This window comes from Chiloscyllium plagiosum, unplaced genomic scaffold (genome assembly GCF_037043375.1).
Source record: "Chiloscyllium plagiosum isolate Xiang-an unplaced genomic scaffold, Cpla_swu_hap1 HiC_scaffold_1, whole genome shotgun sequence".
NCBI lineage: Eukaryota > Metazoa > Chordata > Chondrichthyes > Orectolobiformes > Hemiscylliidae > Chiloscyllium > Chiloscyllium plagiosum.
Window position 1 is genome coordinate 122,865,384 of NW_028270139.1, and position 13,868 is coordinate 122,879,251.

At 40.7% G+C, this 13,868-nt stretch overlaps 1 protein-coding gene across 9 annotated transcripts in view; it reads right to left on the minus strand.

The window, feature by feature from the left end:
- Positions 1-25: 25 nt before the first annotated feature.
- The window catches only part of znf532 (zinc finger protein 532), a 222,107-nt gene continuing 208,264 nt past the window's right edge, over positions 26-13,868 (minus strand). For all 9 annotated transcript variants that reach the window (XM_087990306.1, XM_087990325.1, XM_087990312.1 and 6 more), the window contains 2 exons: positions 11,032-11,179; positions 26-4,264 (listed from right to left, as the gene is read on the minus strand). In XM_087990306.1, the coding sequence (XP_087846432.1) occupies positions 3,764-4,264; positions 11,032-11,179 (649 nt within the window). In that variant the 3' untranslated portion in view covers positions 26-3,763. The remainder of the gene's footprint in view (positions 4,265-11,031; positions 11,180-13,868) is intronic.

The following is a 13,868-nucleotide window of genomic DNA, read 5'->3' on the forward strand; positions in this document are numbered from 1 at the left end:
CGTCGATTCTCCTGTTCCCTGGATGCTGCCTGACCTGCTGCGCTTTTCCAGCAACACATTTTCAGCTGCTTGAGCTTCTTGCCACATTCGCTGCAAACATTTAATGGAAGTCACCCTCCTGTTTTACTCAGCCACTGTATTTAAAAATACACTCTCTTAAGGATAACCAAGTGCAACTGAATGGCCCAAAACATAATTAGGGAATAGGTCAATTAAACCAAAATTCACATCAATTACAAAGTTGAACTCATTGCTATTTTGTGAGGCCCAGGGCAGTCATCTGTTCACTAAAGCTGAAAAAGATCTGGAAGAACAATCAAACAGTAACAACAAATAATGGAGATTGGATTTTATCTGTGCTGTACTGGGAATGATAAGGTAGAATAATTAATCCTGCGCGTAATCAATTCCCTGGTACAGTACTTCTTTATTTGAAAAAAAAACATTGGGGAATACATTCCAGGCTGGGAACCTGTATATTGTAGTAAAACATTTTGAATTCTACAACTTATAACAATCAAAATACAAAAATATAACATTCACCTATTGTGCACTAAATCCAACCGTGATATAATTCAATTTAATAATCGTTCTCGGTGCTTATTTTAAAAACAGGTTTCATGCCAGACTGGCCACAATTCATTATTAAAATTGCCTTTGCAGCACTCCGTTTATAATGTCCGTGTTCCAGCAGATCTGGCTTACTTTTAGTTCTGAAAGAAAGGGCTCATATTTTTTACATCACTTATAATGGTAAGATGAAAGTTAAACTACACAGCCATAAAATAACCAAAGGTACAGAATAACCAAATAACAAGGAGTCTGGCAGCTGCCGTTTCTTAAAATAAAACAAAATTCAGGTGGTTTGGAATGTTGAGTGACAAATGAAATGAAAAGGACGTTATCAATGCTTTCCTGACCAAACGGCTTTGACGATCATGGTGTGCTAATTCTGTTTGGAGAAGCTTGCACTGCAGGTGAAAAACCTCTAGATCTTATCCTTCAAAATATTGAATTTACCAAATTTAATTTTGCTCCTGGATGGTTCATTGCAATCTTTTTTATTACTTTTGTTCTTGCCAATATTTCTTTGGTTTTGTTTGAAACTCGGTGAAGCTTCCTTTATTTTTGAAAACTGTGTACTATTTTACCAGCTTCAAAAAGTCCCTCCTATTTTAGCAATGGGGCTGATATTTCCATTTATCACAAAATGGCATTAATTAGTAATCCCAGCTGTATGACTAAGATTGCTAATTTAATGCTTATAAGTGCCACATAAGAGACAACTGGATTGAGATTATTTCACATTGGATTTTTAAAAGTAATAAAGAAAACTGAAAATCCATCAACTCAGGCTCCACTTGAACCCAGATTCACCAGAAATAAAATACAGTTTACACATATACTCCACCCCAGTCCTTCCAATATTCTTATCAAATCCAGGAGAAAAAAAGTATTTGTGTCCAGCATAATGCTTGTCAGTGTATTTTCTTTCATTTAAAAACATACAATTGCTTTCTATAAGGCAACTTGGCAATGCAACAGTACTCTTTAAATATTTCCTGGCTCTTTTACAGATAGTGATGGTGTACTACGAAATCATTACTGTGTCTTTCTCTACTCTACCCTCACAGAACAGATAATTCACGATAACCTTACAACATCTTGGAGAGAAAAAAAAAGCTCTTTACCAGTCAGAGGATAGAAACATTTTACTATTTAATCTGACTAGAGATGACCATCAAACTCACTTAGTAGTGGGAAGAGTTATATCAACTACAATTTGCATCCTGTAGAAATTAAATAAAAAATGTTTACTGCAGGAAAACAATCCAGTCAGACTTCATAAAAATCTAGTCAAATCAGAAGATACCGTCAAATTGCTTTTCTATAATTACAGGAAAATGCTAAACTGTGCAAAATAAATCAAGACATTAGTTAATCATGAAATAAAAAATGATTATCAGTCTAATTTGGTTTCCTGCTGTCTGTCCTTTTTAACTCTTAAAGTAGAACTTTTTTTAGGCAAAATAGTGACTCTACTAGGCCAATAAAATGTTAAGATTTACCAATTAAAGATAGCAGAAGCATTTCCACCAGCTAGAAAAGCTTACTCTGGATTCAAATAAATACTGAAAAACACCACTCCTAATTTCAGTATTACTGATCAGCCCATTTTCTCTTTGTTTTTCTTAGCATATCGTTGTGCAATTTTTAGAATCTTGCATTATTGCATTATTTCTTCGTCAAATTGAAGACTATTAGCTGTAATTCTGAACTTTCACCACTAGGTGACACCATAATACTGTAGGAGGCACAAGAAAGCCAATGCATGTTACTGCGGCCTAATATGTCTGAGATTATATTTGCATGTAAGGGACATTTGCCTGCCGCATATGGGGTTTTGCAAGTCACACACAAAATAATTAATCAATATTCCCTTTAATATCTGTTTGCTCACCCATTGGACTGGCAGTATGGTCTGTCATGGTGATGTTCAGCCTCATCCATACAATTCTCAATCAGTGACAACAGCTTTCTTTGAAGCCTCCAGTTTGATGTTGCCTATGGATTACTGTGTGGGCACGCTTGACTTATTGCAATGTATCCATTGTATCAGATTTCTAAGATATAACTTTTTTCTGGATGGCTGAGGCCAAGGTAATCAGTGCTGGACCAGTTTAGTTTATGATGGCAGTGTAAACCCATCCTTGACTTGATAAGTGAGTGGGCTGGTGTTAAAAAAATTACAGGCCACCAGGGAAAACCAATAACCTTAGGCCAATCTGTCAGGAAGTGTAATGCCGCTATACAAAATTCATATGACTGTACTTCAATTTTTATTATTTTAATTAGTAGAATCTGAACCAGTTTGTCAGTCCAGTTCACAACGGTCCGATTTCTGCATGGCAGGCACCTAGTCTTTGGTGCACAAACATGCACACACAAATATGCACATGAACAAGCACATGAGCATGCACACGTGTGAATACACACAGGCATACACACTTACTAAACACATTGCTAATTAGTCTCAAAAGACCTTCATCATTAACTGCAAGAAAACTAATACCTGTCAATATTTTAAAAAAATAAATATCAAATTGCCCACAATCATTCATAGTTTTCAAACTTGGACACCGACATACACATTCCTCCTGGGGTTATTTTCCTGAAGCCTTTTGCTTTCCTCCAGCGAAGTGAATATTTGAACAACAAATCAGTTTATCAAAGTACAATGATGATACAATACATCCCTAATTTGGTCCATCGAAAATGAACTTCTAATTTAAAAAGACAGTATTCAGATCAAGCAGCTCAAGATAAGTAAACAACATTTTAACAAAACCTGGTTAATTGAAATTCAATTCCCCTCTGTTTTTCTTTAAATAAGTTCAATGAATATCATTAGTTTTGCGATGTCGAAGACCAACTCACTACATGGTGACCAAAAGTGAGCAAGGTTTGTGATGAAAGAACACTATGTTATGCAGCATAAAAATGAAGTAATTATGTATTGTAACTGTACAAAAAAAGTGTATACTTCTTCAAAGGCATTGAGCTTTTCCTTTTGTCAAATTACAGCTTAGAAGTGATGCTAGACAACATATACAATCTGTACAGGTGAGGTGTAACAGGGGTTTGTATGACATTCCAATAAAAGCTGCAACAAGGGGAAGTTTGTCCCAATTGAAACAGTCCCTTCTGCATGAAGTCACCTCTACTGTTTGTTAATTAACTGTCATTTCAGGAGAGTTGCTCCTCATTTCTCTGATGTGCACAGACGTTTGGATTTGATGAAAGCCATGCCATGAGTCCGCATGTGTGTGTTCAAGGCTGCTTCAGTTTCAAATGTTTTGAAGCAAACTTTGCACTTCTTGTCCATCAGCATCAACTCAGCCTGACTATCCTCCAGGCTCATTTTGCTGTCTGCCGCATTCTCGTCCCTGGCACCGTTCTGTCTGGCAACTTGCTGGGCATTCTTCATCTTGTGGACAATGAACAAATGTCTGGTCAGAGACTGGAGAGAGGTATAACAGAGACCACATTCCCTGCACTGGAAGGTGGAGCCATCAGTCTTGTGCTGGGGTAGGTGCTCTTGGAACTGAGTTACATTCTCTGTGGTGAAGCCGCATACGGCACATTTGTTAAGTTTGATGACGTTGATTTTCAGCTTCTTCAAAGGCTGAGTAATGGCTCCTCTGGGGGGTGGTCTAAGCTCCACTACTGCATCCTCCAACTTCCGCTTTGGTGGTAACGGCATCTGCTGGAAACAAGGCTTCAAGTAAAATATATTCAATGAATCTGAGGGAAATTTCAGCAGCATTCTATTTCTAACCATTGTCTTGTCAGAACCCAACTGCATTTCCTGCCTCCCATGATAATGATCAATACAAAACAAATTCAAACCATTGGTATGAGCAATGAAAATAATCTAATCTAGCAGATTGATTGGAGAAGCCAGGACTGCTTTCCTTGGAGAAAACAGGGTTGACAGGAAATTTGATACATGCATTTAAAATCGTGAGGAGCCTGGACAGAGCGGACAGGAAGAAATTGTTCCCATTGCTGGAAGGATGGAGAATTATAGGATACAAATTTAAAGTAATTAGCAAAAAGAAGGAATGGAAACTTGAAAGTAAATGTCTTCAAACAAACAGTGAATGGTTAAGATCCAGAATGTGTTTCCTGACTGTGAGCTGGAGGCAGGTTGAATTATGAGGAAACTGGATTATTATTTGAAAAGGAATAACAAGCAGAGTTAAAGAGAAGACAGAGGATTGGCACAAGGTGAATCATTCACTCAGAGTCTTGACGCAAACACGATGGGCTGAACAGCTTCCTTTTGACGTGTAACAATTCTGTGATTATGTGAAGACTATTTCTCAGTTAAAAGGTTCACTTACATCAAATAGTGACAACACACTTCAGGTGACAAACAACTAGTCTGAACTGAATTTTGAAATCACTCCATATTATTATTTATATAAATGATGGCCTGAAAGTTGCCTAACACTGAGACAGTGTTTGTAACTAGCACATGTTTCTGGTGCATCTCCATTTTTCCCCACTGAGTTTTTCTATTGAAAGGAGGAATACAACATGGTACTCAACTGCTGGAAGATGAACTCTTGTTTCCTCCGTTCACCCAGTGTTAGCACCAAGTTTTATTTATTCACTCATGGGACGTGGGTGTCACTGGCTGGTCAGCATTTATTGCTTGGCCTTAACTATCCTTGAACTGAGCAATTCGCTTGGCCATTTCAGATGGCACTTAAGAGCCAACCACATCGACATGTGTCTGTAGCCACATGTGGATCAGACTGGATAAGGATGGCAGATTTCCATCTCTAAAGGACATTAGTGAATCAGATGAGTTTGCATGATCATTAGTAGATTCCAGATTTTAAAACAAATTATTGAATTCAAACCCAAGTCCCCACAGCATTAGTTGAATTTCTGGACTAAAAGTCTAGTGATAATACCTCTAGACCATTGCCTTCTCATTTTCTTCAATGTATTCCACAACAGGGTAGATGACATGTCTCTCTTTGGTGGGAATGTGTTCATGCATATGGTACAGAGTTGTTCTTTTGACCTGTTTGTTGCATGATTGGCCTCTAAGAATTTCCTGAGATAGTCTAACTTCCACTTTTCAAAACAGTGTGGGACTGAGACAATGAGCACAAGAAATAGAAGCTAAAATAGATCACATGGCCAGTCGAATCTGTTCCACTATTCAACACATTTGACTTGTTCTACTCATATATGTTAAATCTCCGTAATGACGATTCTAGCATTTTCGCACCAACTGATTTTAGACTAACCAGCCTGTAGTTCACTGTAGTTTCTCTCTCCTTCCTTTTTTGTAGAGCAGTGGTACAAAGAGTTGCTGTCAGCTTCAATATTTGTGCCACACGAGCAGTCAGCTCCAAGGTGTAACGTTTGACCATAACATTTTTAATAAATCATGGATTAAAGAAGTAAATCAATCTGTCTGCAATCAACTTTGCATTTAGATTTGGAGATGCCGGTGTTGGACTGGGGTGTACAAAGTTAAAAATCACACAACACCAGGTTATAGAACATAGTACACAGAAGAATACAGCGCAGAACAGGCCCTTCGGCCCTCGATGTTGTGCTGACCGGTGAACTATTCTCAGCTCATCCCCCTCATCATCCACGTGCTTATTCAAGGATTGTTTAAATGCCCCGAATATGGCTGAGTTAACTACATTGGCAGAGAGGACATTCCACATCCTTACCACTCTCTGAGTAAAGAACCTGCCTCTGACGTCTGTCTTAAATCTATCACCCCTCAATTTGTAGTTATTCCCCCTCGTACAAGCTGACGTCATCATCCTACGAAAAAGACTTTCACTGTTTACCCAATCTAAGCCTCTGATCAAATTGTATGTCTCTATCAAATCCCCTCTTAGCCTTCTTCTTTCCAATGAGAACAGACCCAAGTGTCTCAGCCTTTCCTCATAACAGCTTCCCTCCAGACCAGGCAACATCCTGGTAAACCTCCTCTGCACCTTTTCCAATGCTTCCACCTCCTTCCCGTAATATGGCGACCAGAACTGTACACAATATTCCAAGTGTGGCCGCACTAGCGTTTTGTATAGTTGCAGCATGATATTGCGGCTCCGGAACTCACTCCCTCTACGAATGAAACCTAACACACCTTATGCCTTCTTAACAGCACTATCAACCTGGGTGGCAACTTTCAGGGATCTATGTACGTGGACTCCACGATCCCTCTGCACATCCACACTACCAGGAATCTTTCCATTGACCCAGTATTCTGCCTTCCTGTTATTCTTCCCAGAGTGCATCACTTCACATTTAGCCGCATTGAACTCCATTTGCCACCTCTCAGCCCAATTCTGCAGTTTATCCAAGTCCCCAGCAACCTGTAACATTCTTCCAAACTGTCCACTACTCCATCGACTTTAGTGTCATCTGCAAATTTACTAATCCATCCACCTATGCCTGTGTCTAAGTCATTTATAAAAATGACAAACAGCAGTGCTCCCAAAACAGATCCTTGTGGCACACCATTAGTAACCAGACTCCAGGCTGAATATTTTCCATCAACCACCACTCGCTGCCTTCTTTCAGAAAGCCAGTTTCTAATCCAAACTGCTAAATCACCCTCAATTCCATGCCTCTGCATTCTCTCCAACAGCCTACCATGTGGAACCTTATCAAAGGCTTTACTGAAGTCCATGTATACCACGTCAAACTGCCCTACCCTCATCTACATGCTTGGTCACCTTCTCAAAAACTCAATGAGGTTTGTGAGACACGACCTGCCCTTGACGAAACCATGTTAACTATCTGAAATTAAATTGTTGCTTGCTAGAAGATTATAAATCTCATCTCTTATAATCCTTTCCAAAACCTGTCCTACAACAGAAGTAAGGCTCACTGGTCTATAATTAACTGGGGCATCTCTACTGCCCTTTTTGAACAAGGGCACAGTATTTGCAATCCTCCAGTCCTCTGGTACTAAACCTGTAGACAATGATGTCTCAAATATCAAAGCCAAAGGCTTTACTATCTCCTCCCAAGCTTCCCAGAGAATCCTCAGATAAATTCCATCCGGCCCAAGGGACTTGTCTACTTTCACTCCTTCTAGAATTGATAACACCTGTTCATAACTAACCTCGATCCTTTCTAGTCTAATATCTTGTACTTCATTCTTCTCCTCTACAATATTCTCCTTTTCTGGAGAGAAAACCAATGAGAAATGTTTGTTCAGCACCTCTCTGATCTCCACAGGGTCCACACTCAACTTCCCACTTCTGTCTTTGACTGGCCCTATTCCTACCCTAGTCATCCTTGTATTCCTCACATACCTATAGAAAGCTTTAGGGTTCTCCTTTATTCTATTTGCTAAAGACTGCTCGTGTCCTCTCTTTGCTCTTCTTAACTCTCTCTTTAAATCCTTCCTAGCTGATCTGTAACTCTCCATCACCTCATCTGTACTATCTTGCCTCATCAACACATAAGCCTCCTTCTTCTCCTTAACAAGAGATGCAATTTCTGTAGTAAACCACGGTTCCCTTACCTTATCACTTCCTCCCGGCCTGAGAGGGACATACCTATCAAGGACACGCAATATCTGTTCCGTAAACCAGCTCCACATTTTCATTGTCTGCATCTCCTGCATTTTGCTACCCCATTCTATGCATCCTAATTCTTGCCTAATTGCATTATAATTGCCCTTGCCCCATCGATAATTCTTGACCTGCAGCATGTACCTATCCCTTTCCATCGCTAAACTAAACGTCACTGAATTATGGTCACTCTCTCCAAAGTGCTCACCTATCACTAAATCAGATACCTGGCCTGGTTCATTACCAAGCACCAGATCCAGTGTGGCCTCCCCTCTTGTTGGCCCTTTGACATACTGTGTCAGGAAACCCTCCCGTACACATTGGATAAAAACTGATCCATCCGGCATACTAGAGTTATCGCATTTCCAGCTGAAAAACGCAGCAGGTCAGGCAGCATCCAAGGAGCAGGAGAATCGACTTTTCGGGCATAAGCCCTTCTTCAGGAATGAGGAGGGTGTGCCAAGCAGGCTAAGATAAAAGGAAGGGAGGAGGCACTTGGGGGAGGGGCATTGGGAATGCGATAGGTGGAAGGAGATTAAGGTGAGGGTAATAGGCTGGAGGGTGGGGGAGAGGAGGAGAGGTCAGGAAGAAGATTGCAGGGCAAGAAGGCAGTGCTGAGTCCGAGGGTTGGGACTGAGAAAAGGTGGGGGGAGGGGAAGTTCTCAGTCCCAACCCTCGGACTCAGCACCTCTTTCTTGACCTGTAATCTTCTTCCTGACCTCTCCGCTCCCCCCCCAACTCCCCCACCCTCCGGCCTATTACCCTCACCTTAATCTCCTTCCACCTATCACATTCCCAATGCCCCTGCCCCAAGTCCCTCCTCCCTACCTTTCATCTTAGCCCGCTTGGCACACCCTCCTCATTCCTGAAGAAGGGCTTATGCCTGAAACATCTATTCTCCTGCTCCTTTGATGCTGCCTGACCTGCTGCGCTTTTTCAGCAACACATTTTTCAGCTCTGATCTCCAGCATCTGCAGTCCTCACTTTCTCCTTATAGCATTTCCCGTCAATGTTGGGGAAGTTAAAGTCCCCCATAATGACCTCCCTGTTCCTTTCACTCCTACCCAGAATAATTTTGCCAATCCTGTCTTCCACCTCCCTGGAACTCTCCGGAGGCCCATTAAAAACTCCAAGCAGTGTGACCTCTCCTCTCCTGTTTCTAACCTCAGTCAACACTACCTCAGTAGACAAGTCATCGTCAAATGTTCTTTCAACCACCGTTATACTCTCCTTGACTAACAAGGCCACACCTACCCCTCTTTTACTGCCTTGCCTGTTCTTAATGAAAGATCTAAACCCTGGAACCCGCAACATCCATTCCTCACCCTGCTCTATCCATGTCTCCAAAATGGCCACAACATCGAAGTCCCAGGTATCTATCCATGCTGCAAGCTCACCTACTTTATTTCGGATACTTCTGGCATTGAAGTAGACACACTTCAAACCATTTCGCTGTCTGCCAGCACATTCCTGTGACTCTGAAATCCTGTCCCTGTCCTCCCTACTCTCATTCTCCTGTGTACTGCAACTACACCTCCAGTTCCCATCTCCCTGCTGAGCTAGTTTAAAGTCACCCGAATAGCACCAGCAAATTTCACACCCAGGATATTAGTACCCCTCTGATTCAAGTGATGACCATCCTGTTTGTACAAGTCCCACCTTCCCCAGAATGAGCCCCAATTATCCAAGAACCTGAAACCCTCCCTCCTGCACCATCCTTGCAGCCATGTGTTCAGCTGATATCTCTCCCTATTCCTTGCCTCGCTATCACGTGGCACGGGTTACAAACCAGGGATAACAACTCTGTTTGTTCTAGCTCCCAGCTTCCACTCTAGCTCCTTGAAATCCTGCCTTAATTCCTATCCCTCTTTCTACCTATGTCATTGATACCTACATGGACAACGACTTGAGGCTGGTCACCTTCTCCCTCCAGGACCCCAAAGATACGATCTGAGACATCATGGACCCTGGCACCTGGGAAGCAACAGGTTGTTCATTCCCAACAAACCTTCTATCTGAGCATCTAACTATTTAGTCCTCAATGGCTAACACTCTCCTCCCTTCCCTCCTACCCTTCTGTGCAACAGGGACAGGCTCTGTGCCAGAGACCTGGGCCCCACTGCATAACCCTGGTAAGTCATCCCCGCCAACAGTATCCAAAATGATATACATGTTTTTCAGGGGAACGACCACAGGGGTTCCATCCACTGACTGTTTTTTCCCCCTTCGAACAGTCACCCAGCTTTCTTCGTGCCTAGGAGTAACTACTTCCCTGTAACTCTTATCTATCACACCCTCTGCCTCCCGAATGATCCGAAGTTTATCCAGCTCCCGCTCCAGTTCCCTAACACTGTCTTGGAGGAGCGAGAGTTGGGTGCACTTCCTGCAGATGTACTTGGATGGGACACTAATGGCGCCCCTCACCTCAAACATCATGCAGGAGGAACATTGCTCTCCCTGCACTGCCATCCCTGCTAGTCCCCTTATCACAAAGTAAAAAAGAAGAGATGCTAACCTGATGTGTCCCTAGTCTTTAAGTCGGAGGAGGTGGTTATAGTCCAACAGGCTTATTTGGAAGCACTAATTTTCAATATATTGATATTGAAATTGTATTTTTTTAATATATAATTTCAGTTACATCACACTGTAATCTTTTGCTATAAATTCTGTGTCTTATGATCTTATATTGCACAACCACCTGATGAAGGAGCGGTGCTCCGAAAGCTAGTGCTTGCAATTAAACCTGTTGAAGTATAACCTGGTGTTGTGTGATTTTTAACTTTGTACACCCCAGTCCAACACTGGCATCTCCAAATCATTATTTTTTAGTGTTGGTTACAGGTAAGGATACATTGACGTCCCCATATATTAAGCAAATTATAGGTCCCAATACACTGTTATGCACCTTGTTCTCTTCTTTCTTTAGGGATTCCATTATGGTTGTCGGCTCTGGCATCTGTGTCATATCAGGATTTTTAATACCATGCATAAGACGAATGTGTTTCTCCAGCATAAACCTTTTGGTAAATGTACGTTTTGAGTCTGGGCAGTTCCTGGAAAAACAACAGTCATGGAAACGTAAACAAAATGTTACATAGTGCAAGAGCTCAACAATGTCTCATTATTAGAGTGTTCAATCTCTATACGGGTAACCAAACAAATTGTTCTCACTAACCACTGGAGACTGTAGTGATCTTAATTTGGTCTTTTGATCAAATCCAGCAGTTCTCGAGTGGGACCAGATATAAATAATTCAGCTATCAAGGAATTTGACTTGCTTGCTTTGGTGAAGAGAAGACTTCAAGATGATGTAAGAAAGTATTAAAGAGTATGAAGAAGGTTAACCAAAGTAGTAAAGACAAATTGTTTGCCATATGTAAAACTCAAAGAACAGGAACACAGGTTAAAAATTAGAAAGTTAGAAGCAGCCCCTTCTCATCTAAAGGGCAACAGAATATGGAATTTGTTATAAAACAGATTAGATAACATTCTGAGAGAGGAAAGGAATAGAGGGATATTTAAGAGATGGGATTGTGATCACTCAAAAATTCTACCATCTACATCCAGTTACTCCACTGACATTTTCTACGTTGTATGGTATCATGACTTCTGAGATCTCAAAATTTTATCCACGTCTGCATTAATATTTCCCTGCCACAATGTCACCTCCCAATCTCCCCTTCCACACAATTTCAGTTCATTTAAATACTCCCTACCTCCTCCTCATCAGAATAATTTCTCTTTCTTAACTCATGGCTTCCTCTAACTTGATATTCATCCTGATATGTTTTATCCAATCATCTGCTATTAATTGTTTGCCTTTACTTTCAAGCCTTTGATCCCTACTAATTGTGATTAATTTTCCACCTCCATTCTTTCCTTTAAAAGCCAGCTGCATGGTCTCAAGTTCAAAGGTGATGGATTAGTATTCAGTGAGCTCACAATTAGCTAGACTGACCAATCCAAATCTGCTTAGTCATTTCAAAAAACTGTCTCCCTATCACTTTCTACAAATCTTTACATTACTCCGGGACCGCTCCGTATCGAAAGCATTACTGCAAATTTATCTTTTTCAATATGACCTATATTCACCAGTATGCATTCCCCAGTCTGATGTGTTATGTATGAGATCCTCAAGAAAGTTTCTAGTTTTGAAAATTGAGTTCAATGAATAGCTCCCTGTTTTACATTATAGAATTCCCTCATCCACACGCCCCCCATTCACACTGCCACTTTGTGCCCTTCTTTCCGATTTGCTCATCACCTTCGACCTGCTAAGTGCCTGGATAATATCCTTAAGGTATCAATTCTATTGAATCCAGCCCTCAGGGTATTTCTATGGAATACAGGTGGTATCCAACTGAGTTAGTAGGCAACTGCACATGAAGACATGATGTAGGGTCAAACGTCAATGGTGTATTATTAGGACACTATTTTTCAGATGAGATGTTAAATTGCAGATCCCTCTGTCTCAGTACCATATTAAAGAAGATTAAAAGGATTTCCCACTTACACATCCAATAATAATTCCTTATCAAATCAAATGAATTAGCTACTTCTGTCAATATGCGACGTAAGATCCCAGTTGCCCTGATAAGTGCAAACCAGCAACTCTCATGAAGGTCGACTTAAAACTACACCAAGTATGTTCACTTATCACTCCATTACTACTTCTGGATATGTCCTGTCAAACCAGCAGGATAAAGCCAACAAAGATCATGACACATTGGTTTTGGCAGGGAGTTTTCTGACCCCATGAAATCTAATGGCACCAAGTCAAACAAGGCCAATAAACAGAGTGTCTGCTCCCAACAGATTCAAGATGGTGACCACTAACCATCTGTAAATGCATATTTTTACACATTTCCACAAACCACTTCTGTGATGCTGCGATGCATTCTTCTATTGAAGAATCCTAACATCTATAACATTTGCTTAGCTAAATGTTGTCCATAAATGAGGAGGTAGGATGCCTCCAGGAGAGTAACACCACACTGGCAAAGCAAATTGCTCAGTTACAATATCAAACAAAAGGAAAAGCAGCAGATTTTAACTTGGCATGTCTGCAATGGGCCAATTGATATGCACTGATCCCAAGTGACTTTAAGGCGGAAAATGTCTAAGAAATGCCACCATATATATTGCTGCTTACTGATAAGAAGTTCCTCTCCAGGCTACATACTGTTTTGTCCCAGAATTATATCACTATTACTTCATTGATATCAGGTCAACCAGGAGTACACACTTTTCAATAGCACGTTAAGTATAGCTACACCAGATGAACTGCATTAGTTTAAGAGAGCAGCTCAAAATTACTTACTCAAGTCAAATTTGGATAGGCAACAAAAGCCAGCCTTGCCAGTAACAATAAAAGAATTAAAGAAAATGAAAGAATTTGCTAACTTGTAGTAATTTCAATAAGGCTTCAATTTTAAGATCCTTGTCCTGGTCATTAAACCTTTCCATGCCATCACACCTATCTCTAATACTTACTTGACCAAGTGTTTGATTATCTGTACAGATATCTCTTTCTGTGGCCTGGTGTTAAATTTCTTTTAAATCAATAATGCTCTTATTGACCTATCCTATTCCTTTATAAAGCCATTATTTAAATATTAGTTGCTGTGATTGAATTGCAATGGTCCTATGTGATTATCTGAAAACTTTGCAGAACTAACATCCTTCTGAATGTAGACTGGAACATCAAAAGGTCAGACTGCAGAACATACAGATTATTGTCAA